Source organism: Ochotona princeps, chromosome 19 (assembly GCF_030435755.1).
Source record: "Ochotona princeps isolate mOchPri1 chromosome 19, mOchPri1.hap1, whole genome shotgun sequence".
Classification (NCBI taxonomy): Eukaryota; Metazoa; Chordata; class Mammalia; order Lagomorpha; family Ochotonidae; genus Ochotona; species Ochotona princeps.
In genome coordinates this window covers 7,021,889-7,043,170 of record NC_080850.1, presented here as the reverse complement: position 1 = coordinate 7,043,170, position 21,282 = coordinate 7,021,889, and the positions used below count along the sequence as shown (strand labels likewise).

At 45.1% G+C, this 21,282-nt stretch overlaps 1 protein-coding gene and 1 long non-coding RNA gene across 2 annotated transcripts in view; one reads left to right on the top strand and one right to left on the bottom strand.

The window, feature by feature from the left end:
* Window positions 1-8,527, top strand: part of KCNIP1 (potassium voltage-gated channel interacting protein 1) — a 301,698-nt gene extending 293,171 nt beyond the window's left edge. The window contains exons 6-8 of the mRNA XM_004587439.2: window positions 3,247-3,351; window positions 4,563-4,625; window positions 7,674-8,527. Of these exons, the coding sequence (XP_004587496.1) occupies window positions 3,247-3,351; window positions 4,563-4,625; window positions 7,674-7,721 (216 nt within the window). The 3' untranslated portion in view covers window positions 7,722-8,527. The remainder of the gene's footprint in view (window positions 1-3,246; window positions 3,352-4,562; window positions 4,626-7,673) is intronic.
* The window catches only part of LOC131482627 (uncharacterized), a 59,626-nt gene extending 39,518 nt beyond the window's left edge, over window positions 1-20,108 (bottom strand). Inside the window, exons 1-2 of the long non-coding RNA XR_009247174.1 lie at window positions 19,992-20,108; window positions 8,054-8,156 (exon numbers count right to left, since the gene is read on the bottom strand). This is a non-coding gene — a long non-coding RNA (uncharacterized LOC131482627). The remainder of the gene's footprint in view (window positions 1-8,053; window positions 8,157-19,991) is intronic.
* Window positions 20,109-21,282: the final 1,174 nt, after the last annotated feature.

Below are 21,282 nucleotides of genomic sequence, written 5' to 3'. Positions count from 1 at the left end.
ATTAAGTGTCAGCAAGGATTTGGAGCAATAGAAATTCTCATTGCTGATGTACATGTAACACGATATACTTTTGAAAAACATTTTGGAAACTTTTATGAAGTTCAGGATATACTTAACATACAATCCAGAAATACTACTAATAGATATTTAACTTTTTAAAAGAACATATGTGGAGCCAATTCTCAGCCAATGGCCTGGGAAAAACAGAGAAAGAGGGGAAACTTGGGTGAAGCTGCTGGTTCCGGGCTTTGGCCTGGTTCAGCCCTGGACATTGCAGCCATCTGGGGAGTGAACCAGCAGTTGGAAGATCTCTCTCCCTCTCTCTTTAGCTTTGACTGTAAATAAATTTTTCAAAAGAAATTAAAATACATGATTCCATAAAGACCTATACATAGATGTTCATATCAGTTTTATTCATAATAGGCCCAGATTGAAAAGAGCCAAAAACGTATGTCAACAGGACAATGGACAAACACATTGTGGTACAGCCACTCAGTGGAATACTACTCAGCAGTCAAAGAAATAATTACTGTTGCATGCAAAACTGGCATGGGTCTCCATAAACAGTAGGCGGAATGAATAAACCCAGACATGAAGAATTTATGCTCTATGACTCCACTAACATGAAATTTTGGAAAATGCAAGCTAACCTATAGCAAAAGAAATTTCATCAGCAATTGCTTGGTGTCAAAGACTTACGGATGTTCACTGCAAACAGATGTTTATAAGAACTTCTTGTGCTAAAGGCATCGTCTGTTGAGTCTGTCAGAGTCCACACGGACATATACAGTCATCAAACATCACCAGGTATTTTAAGTCAGTGAATCTTTTCAAGCAAGTTATGTTTCCGTAGATTTTACTTAATTTTTAAAAATCTTCTAATAAAGCAAAGGTTTCTTTCTATCATAAATACACTCACTCACACACCCACACGCACAACAACAACAAAAAAACAAACAAACACATGTGTAACATGAAGAAAAGGAAAATAAAAATCAAATTTCATGGACTGAAAAGCCCCCAAATCCCAAGAGAAATTCTGGGAAGTTAATCCTGATGTTCTAGTTAAAGAAGTGCACAAGACTGGGATAAGGAAGGTTTAGTCCAGGAATGGAAGAATAATTCAATGGTGGAAAAAAATCTATTAAATAATTCATTATACAAATATATCAAAAGATTAAGCTATAGGATGCTAAAATCACATTCAATAAAATTTAGCATCCATTCTTAATAAATTTTTAAAACTCTGAGTAAACTTGGAACGCTTCTCCAGCATAGTAGAAAATACTTTCCCTAGGACACAGTTTCATTACTTATGGAAACACTAGAGATGATAGCAAGAACGAGACAAGAACACACATGACTAACTACCAACAATATTTAGCATTTTCTGGAGGTGCTTCAATTTTACTAAGACATGAAAAGCAAAGAGATGGAAATACAGAAAGCTGCAACATCTTTTGTTAATGACATGACTTTCTACCTGGAAAAAAATAAGACAAAAACAAAACAAAAACAACTATAACTAAAAAATAAATGAATAAAATGAAGTAAATGACTGGCAATAAGATATATACACAAAAAGAAATTTGTTGTCCTATGTATGGATTGTGACCATTCAGAAAGATGGTCTAACTGTAAGAAAGATACTCTAACAGTAAGATGATAAAATTTAAAATACGTGGGCATTTCACGAGATCCACAATTTAGACAAAGAAAAGATACCCTGAGAAACACCAAAAGAAAGACTTGGTGAAACAGAGAGACATACCATATTCTTGAAGGGGAGTTCTTTGTGAGCCAGAAATTCTCCAATTTCAATGGATGTATTTTTAATCAAAATTAAACTGTTATTTGGAGAGGAAATTTGGCATAATTCCTACAGAGCTTTGTTGGAAATCAGGTGAAAATAGCAAAGACAATTTTCCAAAGAAGGAAAAATGATGGGAGTTACTTCCAGATATTTACATACATTATAAATATATTGAAACTATTAAAATATTATGGTGTTAGAGGAGGGACAGGCAGGTCAGTGGAAGAGAATAGAAAATACAAATAATAATTTGGTATGTAGTAAAAGAAGCATTTTGAATAGAGACTGGAGAAATTATTAATAACTAAATAAATTACCCTATGAAAATTATGTAATTATTTCAGCAATAAATATTCTTAATATCATGCATCCAAATTAACCATAGATATATAGAGTCTTTTTGAATATAAACATAAGAAACATATGTAAATATATGATAACAAAATATCTTAACCAAAGTTAAGAACTATAAATATATTATTGACATTTCTACTCCATAATAGTTTTAAATGCTGTACATCAAAAATTCCATAAACAAAGTTCAAAAGCAAGTGACAAACCCGCTAAAAATATCTGAACCATGAAATGATAAAAGGGCTGATACTCCTTGTAAGACGATCATCTTTGTTTTTCAAGATTTATTTATTTGGGGCCCATTATTTATAACTGTACAATTGGCTAATCCTCTATCTTCAAGTGCCGGGATTCCATATGGACACCAGCTCATGCCCCAACTGCTCCACTTCCCATCCAGCTCCCTGCTTGTGACCTGGAAAAGCAGTGGAGGATAGCCCAAAGCCTGGAGGCCTGAAAGAATCTCCTAGCTCCTGTCTTCAGATCAGCTCAACTCCAGCCACTGCAGCCACTTGGGGAACAAATAAGTGAATGGAAGATTTTTCTCTTGGCCCCTACTTCTCCCTGTAAATCTTCCTTTAGAACAAAAATAAATATATCTTTTAGAAAAAGAGAATTATTTATTTTACTTGACAGAATTACAGAGAGAGAGAAAGTCAGAGAAGGATTTTCCATTGCTTCTCAGCTTTTTGGCTAAGACCAAGAAGAGAGAGATTTATACATCTCTGTAAACCAGAACATTAATGTGTCTTTAATTCAGCATAGTATTGCATTTGCTGCTTTAAGTCTGCTTTAAGTTAGTAGGGATCCTACACATCACCACTCACAGAGAACAATGCCCAGGAAGAGGTGACCCAACTAAGAGCTCCTGAAAGCAAAGAAAATGCGCCACTGTCTTCTACGGGAAGACTCCCGGAGCCCAGTTGCTTCAGCTTTTTCTCTAACCCCTTTCATCTGCTAAAGAAAACCCTCCTACTTAATATTGTTGCCAAAGGACGTGAGGAGTCCCACACTCTGCCTCCCAAGAAGAGCTTGACCTCATGGTTCCCACACTGTGTGCTTCCATGTCCCCTCTGCAGGAGATGATAGACATCGTGAAAGCCATCTATGACATGATGGGGAAGTACACCTACCCCGTGCTCAAAGAGGACACTCCGAGGCAGCACGTGGACGTCTTCTTCCAGGTAAGTGCCCGCACCCACGGCATGAGCTCTACGCCCAACTTCAATTGATCAACCATGAGCATCTGAGACCATTGTTTGTATCCAACCCTGTGTTAAACCTGGTAGGAAGCAGAAACAAACCATAACTTATATTGTGCTCAATGAATCAGTGATCTCATTAAACACACACATAAAACCACAGAAGGGTAGGAGCAAAGATGTCATAAAGTCTAAACAGTACAGGACAGAGAAAACAGTACATGGTGGAGACCGCTCAGCACATTTGCATAGGTTCAGCATTGGGAGACGGAAACTAGCAACCAACCATTTGTGAAGTCTTGAGATGGAAGTGTTTAGCTTTGCACTGGAAGAGGATGGGCTACTATGGGATTTTTTGAGCAGAGGAGTTGCAGTGTAGCAGTGGGATATCAAAGAATGTCAGAGCTCACGTTCGTCTGTGGAAGATGGGAGAACAGGAGCCTCCCTCCAAGACCATACACGCAGCAGAACCAGAACCTCCTGTGCTGTGCATCCAGGGATGGTTCTGCCAAACAGTCACGCCAGTAGAGAGCCCAAGAGGAAGTATACTGTGACTTGGAAACAGTTTGAGTGTATCCCCACAAAGACTCGTATATTGCAGGCTTGATCTTCAGCGTGTCAGTAGAGAGATGGTGAGACCTTCAAGAGGCAGGGCCTAACAGGGGTCATTGGGAGCAGGACCCTTGGAATGGAGCGATTAATCCTGTGGTTTTCATGAAAGGAAGTTGCTATTTAAATGAATAAGTAAGTAAGTAAAGGCAGCAAGATTGTCTCTCTTCATTCCCTGGCTCCCTCTCCCCTTTTGTGATCGTTTCTGTACATGTTCCCATCCTCGGCACGGCTCCTACCAGGGCCACAGAGACGCTGGTTCCTTGGTCTCCAGCCTCCACACCCAGGAGTTAAATCAGCCTTTCTTTTTATTTTTTTTAATATAAAATAGCTAGCCATGAGTATTTTTTATAGTCATGGAAAATAGCTAAGTTACATGCCAGGACAACACTGGAATAGTCCAGCAACGAAGTGCTGGTGTCCACAGCAAGCCTTGAAGACCTACAGAACTGATGCCCTCCTAGAGATGTCTGGCCAGTGAAAGAGCACCCTGATTCTTGGGGCAAGGTTAGCTCACAAACCTGAACTTCCGGAATGCAGATGACCAGGTTCTTTAAAATGATCCTCGTTGCCTTGTCTTTCAGAAAATGGACAAGAATAAAGATGGCATCGTGACTTTGGATGAATTCCTTGAATCCTGCCAGGAGGTAAGGAGCACTCAGGGCAGGTAGAGAACCTCGAATCTTGGAAAGAAGTCTCTTGTGTGGGGGCCTTGGGAAGGCAGTGAGGAGCAGGCACATACCTGCGACTGCCCCCAGCACAGCCCACAGCCGCACCACCGGGCGTCAGAGGGCAAGCCTTCACAGCCCTCCACCTTAGCTCAGCACAAAACCAGGCAGCCTGCCCAAGGAAGGGCTGGGGGAGTGCAAAGGCCAGAGAGGGTCTCTGTGGGTCTAGACCTCCCCCCTAGAGCTCAATGCTGTCATTTTCAACCTTCCTCAAGCTTGTTGTCTCACTCCTCGGACTATCAGGAAACAGTTAGAAAAAAAATCTACAGCTGTGATTCTCCAACCATCGTGTGGGTGGAAAACAACCTGCCCTGGTTCTGAAAACCTCCATTTCCAAGTCTTGATCCCAGAGACATCATTTTCACTCCAGGAACTAGAAACCTTATAGACACAATGGTGCTAGACAAATGCTTGTAAAACTGTGCAACTCTCGAAATTCTTACTAAGATGCAGGTTCTAAACCCATAGGTTAGGCCTGAGATGTTGCTTATCTTTTTTTTAAAGATTTATTTTATTTTTATTGGAAAGGGAGATATACAGAGAGAAGAGACCACTCCCCAAGTGGCCGCAATGGGCATAGCTGAGCCAATCCCAAGCCAGGAGCCCAGAGCCTCCACCAGGTCTCCCATGTGGGTGCAAGGTCCAAAGGCTTTGGGACATCCTCGACTGCTTTCCAAAGCCACAAGCAGGGAGCTGGATGGGAAGCAGGGCCACCAGGATCAGAACCGGACGTATATGGGATCCCGGTGCACTCAAGACGAGGACTTTAGCCACTAGGCTACTGAGCCAGGCCAGAGATGTTATTTTTCTAAAACACATTAAGTTGTCCTAGATACTATTGGTCCTCCAGTCATGCTTTCATTAAGCCTAAGAGATAGACTGGCCCAAGCTCTCTATCAGAAACTCAGTCGCAAATACTTGTTGCATCTACTTTGGAGAAATGTATTCAAGCCCCAAAATTATTTCAGAAAGAGACTCAGTTATCTGAGCTCCACCCAAGAGACAGAGATGAGCCAGCTTTCCCAAAGCCACATAGCTAATAGGTGACAGGGCCAGTGCCCGACTCTGACACCCACACGCTTAGGTACCAAGCAATGAACCCAGCATGTGGTGGGATGGTTAAAGACTGCCACTACTCAATTGACTTTGTTTCTGACAATCTTTTCTTCTGTGAGTCTACTTTTCTTCCCTCTGTTTTTTCAACTTCAGCTTTTTAGGGTTTTTGACTTAGCTTGTTAAGATGAAAGCTTAGATCATTGATTCCCAATTGATCTTTTTGGATACACACATTTAAAAGTGTGATTTCGGGCCTGACACGATAGCGTAGCAGTTAAAGCCCTCACCTTGAACGTGCCAGGATCCCATATGGGCGCTGGTTCTAATCCCACTGGCCCAGCTTCCCATCCAGCTCCCTGCTTGTGGCCTGGGAAGGCAGTCGATGATGGCCCGAGGCCTTGGGACCCTGCACCTGCATGGGAGACCTGGAAGAAGCTCCTGGCTCCTGGCCTCGGATTGGCTCAGCTGCAGCCATTGCGGCCACTTGGGGAGTGAGCCATCGGATGGAAGATCTTCCCCTCTGTCTCTCCTCCTCTCTGTATATCTGGCTTTCCAATAAAAATAAATAAATCTTTTTTTAAAAGTGTGATTTTTTCCCTCTCAGTACTACTTTGGCGGAACATTGCTTTAAATCCCACAAATTTTGATATTTCCCATTTTTATTACACTGTAATCAAATGCATTTTCCTCCCCTTACCCAGGGATTTAGAAGTGTGCTGCTTGATATCCAAGTATTTGAGGGTTTTCTGTACCCAACAATTATACCTTAGAAAATTACAACAGAGAAATGCAAAATACAGAACATGCGACACAGACAAAAGAAAGGTCTTCAAAAAGTTTGTGGGAGCTGCATATGATGATAAACTATGTAAATTTCACAAATATTTTGTACCTTTTTAAGATTACCTTATGATTTTAATATTATTTTAAATAAAACTTTTCAATTCCATTTTTCTATGAATTTTTGAAGTACCCACATGTATAAGAAAACTAATAGAGCCAGAAGAGTTATTCTTGCGGAAACAGACAAAGCAAATTTGATAAATGCATATTGAGATTGATTGAAAAAGAAAGAGAAAACTCAGATTGCCAATATCTGAAACGAAAACAAACGTCACCACAGGCTTCCAAGTCACTAAAAAGAATAGCTCAGTAATCAACAGATTTTCCAACTTACAGGAGATATGCAAATTCCGTGCAAAACACACCTTATGAAAATTAACACAAAAAGGAAATGGAAAATCTGAACAGCCCTCTGTCTGCTGAAGAAACTGAATCTGTGATTTAGGACTTTTCCCCCAGAGAAAAAGGCAGCTCATGAGTTCTGCTGGCCCATTATTGCAAGCATTTAAGACCAAGACGGTAACAGTCTTATGTAGAGTAAGGCAAGAGAGGGGGAAAAAAAGCTTCTTGACCTGATTCATGCCCCCAAAGAGGAAGGTTGGTATGACAGTACAAGATTTTTGAACACAGAGGACAAAACTCAAACTCAGCCATGCATTAAAAAACATAAAACACACCATGAATAAATGCCCTGATGCCACGGAATGCAAAGTTGGTTTAAAATCCAAGAATGAATTGATGTAAGTAATCATATCAATCAACTACAAAGGGTGATTATCTCTACAGATATAGAAAAATTATTTGATAAAATGCAAGTGCTCAGACGTCTTAAAACGTCTCATTGTTGTAACAAGGTAATTCGCTTCCTCCATGTTCATTCTTAAGGCTAGAAAAGTTGCATATTGCTTGTTCAGTTGATCCTCTGCTAGGCCCCCAGCCCTGGCTCCTCGTTCCACATTGCCTTATAGAGGTCTCCTGCCAAGGAAACCATGCTCACCAGAGAGAGAGCTTCTTGAGAAGGGACTTCAGAGAGTTCTTACCACCCTCTTTCTCCTCCTCCCCCTTCAGGATGACAACATCATGAGGTCTCTCCAGCTGTTCCAAAACGTCATGTAACTGGGAACCCAGCTAGCCAGCTCCCGGGGACACTGTACTGAACAGCCACCTGAACAACCTGACCACCCCTTTCTCCCGATTTATACACCAACTCTTGGGACAGAAGCCCCTTTTACACTTTGGAAGAATTCTCCACTGAAGACGTTCTCTGGAACCCAGCGCCATGTGGCCCTGTCTCTGCCAACTCCCCCTCCTGCCAAGAAAGGCGAGAGGAAATCCCAGTTTGTTCCAGAAGCATGCCCATCTCTTCACACTGCTGCTCCATGGAAAGTCTCCCCCTGCCTGAGCTTGAGCATAGCACACAGGTTTCTGCTCACGGACTCCCACCTCACCTCCGAGTCAAACCAACTTCGACGAATCTGGAAGCAAGACGACCTTAGCCGAGTGTACACCATCGTCTGCTGGCCTCCCAGACCAACGTGCCTGTTTCTCTTTCTGTGGTGGGAAGAAAGAACACTTCACACAACAATGAGAATCCGCTCTGACTACATTGGGAGAGCCAGCCCCTAACACATATAGGATGGGACTGAGTTCTAAACATGGCATGGTCTGAAGACCCAAACGGCCCAGCATCCTTTGTTTCCAGGGGCAAGGACTAATAACTCTCTTGTATTAGCATCTGTGCTGGTAGACTGAGTCCCTTTCATCGGCCCTGGAAGGGAGTCATTACGCAGTGGCTCACACATACCTCTGCTCCATCCCCTGCTCGAGCCCAGCACTGCATGTCCCTCCCAGAAAGTCCAGAATGCCTGCAAATTGCTGTAATTTTATACCATGTTCTAATCAATAAATGAAACTGTTTCTTACACTGTCAACCATTTCCTCCATGACTGCACTGGGGCGGGAGAGGAAAACTGTGAGAAAAGAAACTTAGTCCCTTCATTTGGCATCTATTATTGGTGACTACTCTGTTGCCCTGCACTACACCAGGTGGTGGCAGCCTGCGAACTATCCCAGTCAAACCTTCAGTTCAAAAGCAGATGCTGGGACCATCTGCAATGTCAAGTTCAATCAGCCCCTACGCAAACCTTACTTACCACAGGACTGCCAATCCCCAGATCCAGTAATGTGCGAAACCAGAAGTCTTATGTGGAATGCTTAGGGATATAGGAACAGGAACTCCTGCTGAAGGAGTCAGGGTCCAGGGGTGGATAAACAGTTTCAGGTTCTAAGGAAAGCATCACCTAGCTCTAACACTGTGGGTCTTGACTTCTTCATTGGATATTAAAAGCTAATGGCAGGGCCCGGCGGCGTGGCCTAGCGGCTAAAGTCCTCGCCTTGAAAGCCCCGGGATCCCATATGGGTACCGGTTCTGATCCCGGCAGCTCCACTTCCCATCCAGCTCCCTGCTTGGGGCCTGGGAAAGCAGTTGAGGACGGCCCAATGCATTGGGACACTGCACCCGTGTGGGAGACCTGGAAGAGGTTCCAGGTTCCCGGCATCGGATCGGCGCGCATCGGCCCGGTGCGGCTCACTTGGGGAGTGAATCATCGGACGGAAGATCTTCCTCTCTGTCTCTCCTCCTCTCTGTATATCTGGCTGTAATAAAAAATGAATAAATCTTAAAAAAAAAAAAGCTAATGGCAGCATTATCAGGAGGAAAGCAATTTACAGAATCCCCACTATGTGTCAGATGCTGTACTAGGAACTTTACGTACATTGTCTTATTTTGTATTCAGGGTAGAACATTCTAGAACATCAAGTCCTGGTTTTATCAGTGAGAGCATCAGAGTTCACACAGGATCTCCTAAGGTGTCACAACTGGCTGAGACACCTTATGGAGATTAAATTCCTACCTCACCTCCAGAAATTGCATTCTCCTATAGCCAGTCCAGAGAGGCACGATATTCTTTGAACCCATGTAACAGATGAGAAGACCAACCTAGTGCAGGAAAACATCTCAGGTAATCATGGATTGCTAGCACGAGCAGCCCACCATAGCATCTTGTGCATACATGAATACTCTGAATCTGATGATGCTGGCTGATACCTCTCATGGTTTGAAACTGTAGGAGCTGCAGCTCAATTAGAGATCCCTGAGTGCAGCCATATGGCCACCCTCAAGCTGCTGGACACGTGCTTGTTCCCCAGAAAGACATCTATACGTCTGCCTAAGCACAGGGTCTGTACGCATGATCATGCCTGTGTGGGATCTGAGCCTGTGTCAGTGGTGGAAACCCTGGTTGTATGTCAGAACCACCTGACATGGAACTGGGAAAACACCAAATCCAGGACTCACCTAAACTAATAAGGTACAACCTCTAAAGGTGAGGGCATCGGAATTCTCTACAAGCAACCCAGAGAGCGTAAAGTGCCTACAAGCCTAAGAAGGAGAAACTGGCCACATCCCGCTCCAGGAATGGAGCATCTGATTTGAACCATCCCCTGGCCATAGAGACTGACTCAAGGGTAAGCTTGAAACAAGCCAGGTCAAACAGCATGAATCTCAAAACTTGTGCTGGAAATAATGAGGCAATGTTGTTCTGTTTGCCACCGAAGCTGAATGAGAAAACATGTCGGCCAAGACATGCCAGCAACTATGTAGGGATTCCAAGAGCTTATCTACTAACCATGGCTTTAAAACAGATATTACACAAGGCTAGGCAGAGCAATTTTAGAAAATAAAAGCCAGAAATTAAACCCTTGATGATATCACTGGCCTGCGGAATCAAGTTGTTCCTGAAGCTAGACATGCTGCTACCCTTCCCAGATGCCCCTGGTAGATGTTTCTGTCGCATCTACATTCCCCACATCTCCACCCTGGATGCATTTCAGAACCACCCAGAGAGCAGAGACGGAGATATTTTTTGAAATGCCAAATGCCAGGGCCCTTTTTCAGGTGATTTTAATCTCACACAGTCTCTAGAGGTGGGGCCCTGAGCTCAGTAGGCTTCAGAAGATCTCTAGGCGTTTGCCCTGTACGCCTAGAGCTGAGAACCCCAACTCAGGGAGGCAAGAATGGCTGCCAGTCTTCTCCCTGCACTGGCCAGACCAGAAGAAATTAAAATCTGTCCTGAGAACTAGCAGGTCAAGATATCAGAGAGAAGCCAGGGTGGGAAGAAGATTCAGAACTTCTCTCAGGTTAAACCTCAACAGAGGAAGTAAGAAGGACATGCAGTGAAAGGGGACTGACCCCATCTCCAACGGGTCCTCCTCCAGGCATCCTGCTGATCCTGGATCAACCAACCAGGGATCACACCTTTGCCAGGGACCACCTGCTCATGGGAACCCAACCAGGTTGCAGAGGCTATGGCTTTTGGCAATCACCATGACTGTGTAGGTGGACTTAATTGCTACCAACTGGAACTTTTTGTGTGCCACTCTTGACTCTCACAGACTTGGTCTTAAAGGCCCCAGTTTGCCTAAGATGGGGCAGGCTAGAATAATCAAATCATCAACAGCTCTGAGGAACAGCCCTTCATTACTGACTAGGGAGATGCGGAATGGATACCCTGGGTCACTCTCCTCCATCTTCTAAACATCTCCAGTAAGGACTGAGCTGCAATCACCCACAGCAGCAACCAAGGAGGAATCAGACAGATATATACCCTGCTCTCAAGAACTGAAGATTTCAATGAGAGGAGAGAGACAACAAAGAAAATTATTTTAATGGAATGCCAAGAAAACAAGCATGCGCCATGACAGAGCAAGCAGAGCAGCTGGAGAATTATTGCAGTTAAGGTGAGGGACAAGGCCTTTCTAAAGAGCAGCAGCTAACCTCACACCGTCTCTGTGCACTTTCCCTTCCTTGTATGTGACAGCAGCCCACGGAGCTGGGTATCTTAGTCACCTGTTTCTCTGATGAAAAAAAATAATGCCCAGGGACATGGCAGTACTTGCCCACACAGCTAGACACAGACTGAAAACTCTCCAAGCTCCAACATCTGCCTGTTTGATGTCTTACAGAGCATGAAGACCATTCCCCGTCCATCCCTAAAACTAGCTCTGAGAAACAATCACCAGAGAGGGTTGGAAAGCAACTGCGACAAAAAAAAGATATTCATAAAAAGCAGTGAGGGCAAGCCCATGTGCCCAAGCCAAATTTCTTTTCCTCTGAAGGGAAGCATGCCAAGGACCTGTGCGAAATGGCCATATGGGTTTCTCAGAGGAGCTACAGGGAGTGTGTCCTTCCATACCAAAATAAGGGCCTATCTAACTGGGAAGCCACAACAAGTTCTGCACCCCATACAGTGGTTGGCACGGGTCCAACAGGAGTCACAAGTCCAGGGTTTGGGGAAAACTCTAGAGGCAGCCAACCCCACTGGGTAAGTTACATGAGCTGCTGGGGAGTTGATATGCTCTCTATTCTAGGAATAAAGCACACGGAACAAGACCACATTAATCATAATTACCCATGTCCCTGGCCACAGCAATTGTTTAAGGAAAGGCTTTAAACTGGAAATAATAATTCAAGCACCATGCATGCCAAGCTTCCACCAAAAGCAACGAAACAAGCTTAGCATTTTGCTGCAGATATGAAGGAGAAAACACAAAGTCGTAAGACCTAGAAGCAATGGTTCTGTGACCTGAAAAATAGATAACCTGTAGCTGAATATATCACAAAAGCCAAGCAGAGAGAAAAAAAATGGACTCTTCAGTGATATTATTGACTACTGGATCCAACTCCATGTAAAGTTGCACTCTCCTCACATTTCTGATTATACGTCTCAGCAAAAATCAAGCAATTCATGTTTTATTACTTAGGGTAGTTTAAGTTGAACTTTCTTACAACTTGTCATAAGCTAACTGACCCCATCCCACCCCTTCTTATAAGAGATGGGGCCATCAAACCTACAGCTACACAGCTATGTGTTAGCAGAAATGGGACAACAGAACAAGTCTAGTTACATAACCTCCACACCACACTGCCACCAATTATCATAACACATTACAAATATCATCTATTGAGCATGCTAAATAGTTCTCATGTATTCACCTTATTCAATCTTCACTACTGCAAAATTTAGTTTATTAATATTCCCATTAATGAATAAGGAAACTTGACCTACATGATTTGATTATAACTGAATAGTTATCAAGTGGTTGAGCAGCAATTTGAACTCAGGACTCTCTGACTTTTCCTTTAAATACTAACTCAGGAGCTACCAAGTTCAATGAGTACATGGAATCAGGCAGACTGAAGAAATAAATGGTAAACCAAAACAACAAAGACAACAACAAAAACCATGCTCAGTGTTCATATGCAAACTCCAAAGGTTATTACCATATTGTCAGGATGTGGGCTTAATGTAATTAGACCAAATAATTCAACGAAATTGAAAATCTGAACTTGTTTTCAGAGTCTTCCAAACCTATATGCGTGTAGCTAATTTAGTATTCAAAAGTTATCATACAGAGGCTAGCAGTGTGATCCACCAGGTTAAGCCACAGCTTGTGGTCCAAACCTCCATTCAGACTGACAGTTCAAACCCTGGCTGCTCCAATCTTGATCCAGCTTCCTGTGAATGTGCCGAGGAAAGCGACAGAAGTTCTTAGGTCCTGCCCCTCGTGTGGGAGAACAGATTGGAGTTCCAGACTCCTGGCTTCAGCATGGCCCAGACTGGGCTGTTGTGACCACACGGGGAAGGAAACCATATGGGAGCTAGAAAAGTGAATGGAGTCTTTCTCTACATTTCCTCTTTCAAATAAATAAATCTTTTTCTTAAGATTTATTTATTTTTATTGCAAAGTCAGATATACAGAGAGAAGAGACAGAGAGGAAGATCTGCCTGCTGAGCCAATTTGAAGCCAGAAGCCAGGTGCTTGTTCTGCGTCTCCCATGCGAGTGCAGGGTCCCAAGGCTTTGGGTCATCCTCAACTGCTTTCCCAGGCCACAATCAAGGAGAATGGGAAGCAGAGCCTCCAGGATTAGAACCGGTGCCCATATGGATCCTGGTGCTTGCAAAGCTAGAACTTTTAGCCGCTAGGCTATCATGCCAGGCCCATAAATACATCTTTTAAAAATAAAAAATAATAATAATAAAATAAAAGACACCAGGCAGTATAAACTTGGATTTGGCCCAGGAGGTACTAATTGATAAACACTGCACAAAATTGTTACCATTTTTCACTACTAGCAAAATAAACCCTAATGTATGCTGGGTAACGACTGAAATTTTATGATGCATGATGACCACCTGTCACCAAGAAATACTATTTTCATGAATTCTCAGGAGTTGATAACAGGTTTCACCTACCTGAACGGGCTTTGAAGGTACAAATAAGCTGAAAGAAGCATAAAATGGGAGCTCTCAAAACACAACTCCAGTGGTCGGCATTACAGGGCCCGCAGGGGCTTGGCAACAATGATGACATACAATGAACTTCACATACACAGATTCAAACAGATTAAACGTGCAAATTCCTTCAAAAAATACAGAGCTCATCAAAACTGATATTAACGGCTATGATGACATCATGCTAAATGAAGGAAGCTAATCACAAAAGACAAATACAGCATGATCTCACGGGAATCCGTGAGTTACCTAACAAATACAGCATGATCTCACGGGAATCCGTGAGTTACCTACTCAGACCCATCCCTAGAGGCAGAAGGTAAAATTGTGGTGTTTTGGAGCTGAGGGAAGGAAGGAATGCAGAATTGTGTTGTTAATTTTTCTTTCTTTTTTGTATTTATTATTTTATTTGTTTTATTATCTTGTTTTTATTATCTTATTATCTTATTTTTCTAGCTCTATTGAAATATAATTAACAAGTAGGAAACTTATGTAAAACATCTGATTCTTTTGATATGTGAGGGGCCCTGAAAAAATTCACGCAAAATGCATATTATGAAGAACCTATGCACAGATTTCAAATCTTTTTTGGCAACAGAATAAACTCATACTAACTAACCCATTAAAATATGCCTGAACTGCAGCTAGTTTGAGGTCCCAGGAAGGATGCGACATCATTTTGAAAAGAGCATCTATCAAAGCAACATGAATTCTGCTAAAATGAAACTAATGTGGAAGGTTGGGTGGAATCGTGATGAAATAGCTCATGTTTAATGCTGCAGTGAACATGGGATTGGACTTAGTCCTTCCATTTACTGATATTATTTCCTGTAGATATACAGCCAAAAGTAAGACTTCTGAATCATGTAGCAGCTCCATTTTTTTAAGATGGGTTTATTTATCTGAAAGACAGTTATAGGGCAAAGGCACAGAAGCCAAGAAATCTTCCATCCATTGGCTCATTCCTTAAATGACCAAAACAGGCGGGAATAGACCAAACCTAAACCAGGAATCAGGTGTTACATCCGGGTCTCCCACATGGGTGACAGAGAGTCAATATATTAAAAGCGTACTAAGTGTATTCCAACCTAAGAATTCAGGACTAGCCTAATATATTTTTAAATATAATTTAGGATATTAACAGAATAAAGGAGAGAAACACTATAGTTCTTACAATAGATGCAGAAATGTAATTTTTTTGAATATTTACTTATTTGTATTTGGATGACAGATTTTTACAGATAGAGAGAGAGATCTTTCATCAGCTGTTCCACTCCCTAAATGGTGTCACAGCTGGAGCTATCCGATCCAAAGCCAGGAGCGAGGCGCTGCCTCCAGGTCTCCCACATCGGTGACAGGGGCCAAGGCCATGAGCCATTCCCCACTGCTTTCCCGGGCCATCAGAAAGGAGCTGGAACAGAAGTGGAGCAGCCAGGACATGAACCAGCACCCACATGCAATGCTGGTGCCACAGTTGGAAGCTTATCCCACTATAACACAACACCAGTCCCAGACAAGGCATTTTTTTAAACTATCGTTCATACTTCAATAACAATAATAATAACAAAGGTCCAAGATGTAGGGATATAACTTTCACCATCTGATAAAGTGTATCTATTGAAAAAAAAAAAAAGTGTATCTATTGAAAACTTAGAGTTGATGTCAGACTTCAGGATAAAAGATCAAACGCCGTTCCCCTTCAGATAAAGAATTTTACAAGATCACTTCTCAGCACTTCTATTCAGCCTACTGGAGGTCTTAATCACCATATTGGCAAGAAAAAGAAACAAAATGCATCTGACCAAACAGAACAAGGTACAATGATTTTTATTTTCATATGACATGATCATCTATGTAAAAAAAAAAAAGTAGCCAATTGAGACTTCATGGCTATAAGTAAAAATGAGATTGTCAAAGCCACAGGATTCAAGATCAATACAAAAAATCAATTGCATCTCTTCATACTAGCAGTGCATAATCACAAACTGAAATTAAAACAATAATATTCACAATAGCATTAAAAATATTAAATATTCAAGAACACAACTGTTTTTTTAGATGAAGATTTATACATTGAACTCCACAAAATGCTGTTTAAAGAAATTGAAAAACCAGGTAGCGTGGAGCTTTAAAGTGTTCATGGTCTCAGAACACGCAATCTTGGTAAGATGTCAATTTTCAGGTCTGGGTACAATGACTGAATTTGCTAATCCTCTGTTTGCAAGCCCTAGGACCCCATACGGGTGCTGGTTCATGTTCCAGCTGCTCCACTTCCCATCCAGCTCCCTGCCTGTGGCCTGGGAAAGCAGTCCAGGAGGTTCCAAGTCCTTGGGACCCTGCACCCATGTGGGAGACCCAGAGAAAGCTCCTGGCTTCTGGCTTCAGATCGGTTCAGCTTCGTTTGACAGTTAACCAGTGGATGGAAAATCTCTGTCTCTCCTTCTCGCTGTAGATCTGCCTTTCCAATAAAATAAAAATAAATCTTTTTTTAAAATGTCAGTTCTCAGGGGCCAGTGGCTGTGATGCTACTGCCTGCAGCACCAGCATTGCATGTGGGTGCGGTTCCTTTCCTGCCCGTTCTACTTCCAGTCTCACTCCCTGCTAATGTGCCTGGAAAAGCACCAGAGGGTGGTCCAAGGGCTCGTGTCGCTGCACTCACACAGGAGACCCAGATGGAGTTGCCACCTCCTGGCTTTATCCGGCCCGGCTCCTCAGATAGCGAACCAGCTGATGAAAGCCATGTCCTCATTTTCTGGGCAAAAACAATTGAGCTTGGTGAAATGGCTAGCTTGGGGCCATTCCGCTAGCAAGTCGTGGGTTCAGACCTGGCTAATGATAATGATCATGCAACATGATACGCCCAATGACTCAGGCACTGTTCTGAACGCATGCTATAAACTTAATCGTTACCCCAAAGATCCTATTGCTTTTAATTTCCAACTTCATCAACAAGGAAATGGCAGAACGTGACATAATGGCCAGGGCTTGAGGTCCCTGCACAGCCTGGCCACACCTTGGTGCTATTCATACAAAGGAGGTGACATCCATCCGAGAAGGCTTCCTGTAGGAGGCAAGCCCTGGAGGGAGACAAGCAGCAGGGCACAGGCAGAGGCAGGGGAGTAATGTTTACGCTGGCAACGGCAAGCAGGGACACGCGTGTTCAAAGGACACGACGTACACCAGGGCGTTGAGGCAGCAGAAGACGAAGGCAGGGTGGAAGGGTGTACGGGCTTGAATGCAGGATTTAAGGGCCCTGAGGAAGGGGGTGCAGGCTGGGAGGTGGCTTCAGCAACCTTGCAGCCAGGGACCCCTGGGAGGGAGTCGCTCCGGGAGAGACCCTAGGGACCTTACGAACAACCCAAAGAGAAGCACGCCAAGAACAGGGTGCGGAGTGGACCAAGGAACTCACGACACCGGCGAGAGTCCCTGAAAGTCGGTGGAGACGAAGAATGAAAACGTGAACAGCAGAGGTCACTCCAAGGGGTCCCATGCCCACAGCCAAGGGTGAACAGCGGCCGGTGCTGTTCGCCATCTCGCCGCTAGATGGAGCAGACGTCCCGTCAAAAGCGGCTGGACCCGCAGCACCAGAGCGAGTTGCAAACTCAGCAGCAGCGTGGCTTCAAAGATGGACCCACAGGGGCCCAGCTCCCCGCGCTGCGAAAGACCCCTCCTTGGATGAACGCTCCCCCACCGTCTCCTTGGAACTCACAATGATTTGTGTTCGGGGCCCTGCGTGTAAAGGAGCAGGTACTGCCCCGTGCTTAGCATTTCCACCACTTTCACACCATGATGTGAGGATGTAGGGATGTAGTCCCATTTCACAGACTGAGAGACTGATATACAGAGGAGTAACATGACCTGTCCAGCATGGGGCGTGCGCTTGTCACTGATGGACCCAGATCCCAAGTAACATTTGCATCTGCAACAATCCCTAGATGTCTTTCCCATTGCCCGAGGAGGCTGCCCCTGTGGGGTGCCTCTGCTCGGAGTTCACTGGGAGAAGAACACAGGGCACTGTGCCTCTGGGCTCCTGTCCAGCAGGAGCTGGCCTAGGACAGGGGCAGAGACCTGTGGTCTGAGTCTCAAGTTCTTATGATTCAAAACAATCATCGCTTCCAGCCCAAGTCGCCAGCCCTGGCTTCTGCCTTCTGGACAGACCCCTACTGACATGGGCCACCAGTGCAACTGCCCCAGGGTCAGCGGGTCTTGCCCACCTCTTGAATTTGGGTGTCTGGAGTGGGAAGGAGGAGGGGGAGTGTGGCTGCCAGGTGGATGAGCCAGACCAGAGCTGGAATCCCCACCACACCGCCGCCTTTCTCCTTCGGCATGAGCTTGGGCCTCCCGAGTGGCCTCTGCGAACCTGGCTTTCATCAAGGCAAACCTCAACCCTCCCTACCCTAACTGGAGGCCCAATGGATGTGCATCCCTCTCAACTGTGCAAACAATACTAAAAAGAAAATTTTTGAAAAAGCAGGGGCAAACCGCGAATTCAGTCCTCAAGTCCCCAGCTGAGTTGGCTGAGAGGGTTAAGCTTCATGCCTGAGAAGTTGCCGGTATCAGGCAAATAGTCTCTATTTCCATTTGGGTTTTGTCACACAGGCACCCAGGTGACCAGCTCGGGAGTCCCCCCTTGCTTGCAGCTCAGAAACCTGTTCTGTGAGTCATATACTTGGGCGAAGCAAGGTGGGGGGACAAGAAAACTGGGAGAAATGTGGTCCAGCAGGCCAGCCCAGCCAGCTGCCCTGGGGACTAGAAAGAGGTCTGCCAGGTAGGGGGTGCAGGCAGGCAAGCAGGTGGGCAAGGGTTACAGTTGGAGAAGTTACACTGGAACCCCCAAGGTCAAGTGCCCAGCCTGACAACCAGCAAGCCAGTGGCTGATATCACTGGGCTGCGAGAAGAAAGAACGTTTGTTTTGCCATGGGTAGAACAAGTCCCAAAGTTCACAAGGGATTGCAAGGCAGTGGCCCCTTCAAAGCCAGGAAGGGCAGCAGCGGGAGGGGGAGACGCAGCAGCAGCTCCTCGGCTACAGCTCAGCTCAGCTCTGGCCATTGCAGCCGTCTGGGTGGTGAACCAGTGGATGGAAGATCTCTCTGGAGATCTACCTTCCCAGTAAAAAGAAATGAAAATGGAATGTCTATTACTGAATTCTGAGTCTTTTTGTGACTAGGGGCGTGGGGGAGGCAGACGTACCCTTGCTCCACGCTCTTACTTTTCCAAGTTCATCTGGAGGGAACACAGGTGAGCTACTGCACATGCAGGGAGCGAGACTGAGGTCTGATGAAGTCTACATCTGAGGCAGAAAGGGTGGGGACCGCATTTCCCACAGGCCCCCTGGGGAGGGGAGAACCCACAGCCTTTCACAGCCCCAGAAGTGGAGCTCACATCAAACCTGGGGCTACCACAGCTTCCTGCAGCCCTGAGAAGCTAGCAGGACCCCACTTTGCGAATGAGTGATTAGCCAAGCTCAACAGCCGGGTGTAGGTAGGACTTGACCCAGGTGAGCGCAGCTTCAGTGCTCATCCAGCATGGCACTGCCAGGGTCCCCAGAGCACAGAGCAGGGACAGGACAGTAAAGACACTCCCTCCTGGCCTGGCCCTTCACAGACCCACAAGCTGGAGCAGACACGAAGGCTGTAGGCCAGGGCTGGAGAAGAAAGGGGTCCCGTGACACCAGGGCCCATGCCCCATGCAAGGGCAGTCCCTGTGCCCAGCCGGCTTGAGGACTAGTCCTGGAGCCTCCTGGCATCACAGAGGCCTGCACCACACCTGCACTGCTGCCAGGCACTTTCAGTGTGACCGTGGGTCAGTGACTCCATGTTTCCAAGCCTCTGTCCCCAATTCTATAAAATAGGGCTGGACTGTAACTCCCACACAGGATTAAAACGACGTGGGGAAAAGTGTGTGGGTTTGGCCGTCAGTCAGCCTGGGGTCAGATTCCAGTTCCACCATTTATTAGTTGTGTGATCTCAGGTATGTATCTACCTCTTGGCCTCAGTTTTCTCAACTGAAAAATGGGAACGTTGATACCGCCCACCTTAGGTTGTGGTCACAATTTACTTGCGTTCATCTCCATGGGAGAGAAGAGGGCTGGGGCTGCCCTGGCATGACAGAGGCCACCCGAGGCCAAGCCTAGCACCTGTCCCAGCATCCAGGGAACCAGCAGCAGTGAGGCATTCCACTGTCGCCTGGCAACATTTCAGGAAGGAAAGGTAACCGTGATGATGAACAACTGACATCAGCCAGGTGGAGAAGCAATGAGAAGAGTGGCTTCTTTGAGACCTGGACCTGATGCACCTCCCATTCTGTGATCTCAGAGCCTTGGAAGGGCTCACTGGTTCCACCTCGTCCCGGGCTGACACGGGCATGCAGAACTGAGAGTGATCGCAGAGGTGAGGGGACCTGGGGAAGTAGAGGGTGGCTGAGACGAGCAGTGTCTGTCACCTCACTAGGTTCCTGGCCATGTAGGTTTTTCCCTGAGCACCACACAGTAGCAAGTATGTCCCCTGAGACTTGTGCCCCGAGGAGTCACGTGGCTTGGGTCCCAGCCCAGCTGTTTCCCATCTTACTGGTCTTGAATCTCCTCATCTGTAAAGTGGGCTGAATGTAACCCCAACACAACTAATTTGTGTAAGGATGACTACGTCAGCTCCAGGAAAGTGCTTGGGAAAATACCCGGCATATTGGAAGCACACAACTATAAAGAAATAGGGTAAGAACTGTGGTGTAGCACGTTAAGCCTCTACCTGTGGTGCCAGCATCCCAAATGGGCACCAGTTTGAGACCCAGCTGCTCCACTTTCAATCAAGTTCCCTATTAATGCACCTGGGAAAGCAGTAGAAGATGGGCCTTGGGCCCCTGAACCCACGTGGGAGACCCAGAAGAAGCTCCTGGCTCCTGGTTTCAGACCAGACCAACTCCTACTATTGTCACCAATTAGGGAGAGAACCAGCAGACAGAATACCTTCTTCTGTGGCTCTTACTCTCTCTGTAACAATGCCTTCCCAATAAAAAGAGACAAATCTTTCTTTTAAAACAAAACAGGAGTTATTCTAATAAAAATCGACAAATCTTCCTTTAAAAAAAAAAAACAGGAGTTATTCTAACAGTTCTTGCTGTTGGTTCTACTCTGTTGTCCATAAGGAGCCCACCTGTCTGAATAAACTCCCACCACTTAGCAAGACACACAGAGGCCAGGCAGGCTGTTCCCGTGGCATGTTTGCACCTGCTGACAATTCTTGCAAACAATCCTGTCAGCATCCTCCCTTCGGGTCCACAATGAGTTTGTGCCACTGCACATTCTGTTCCCTCTTCTTGGAACATCCTTT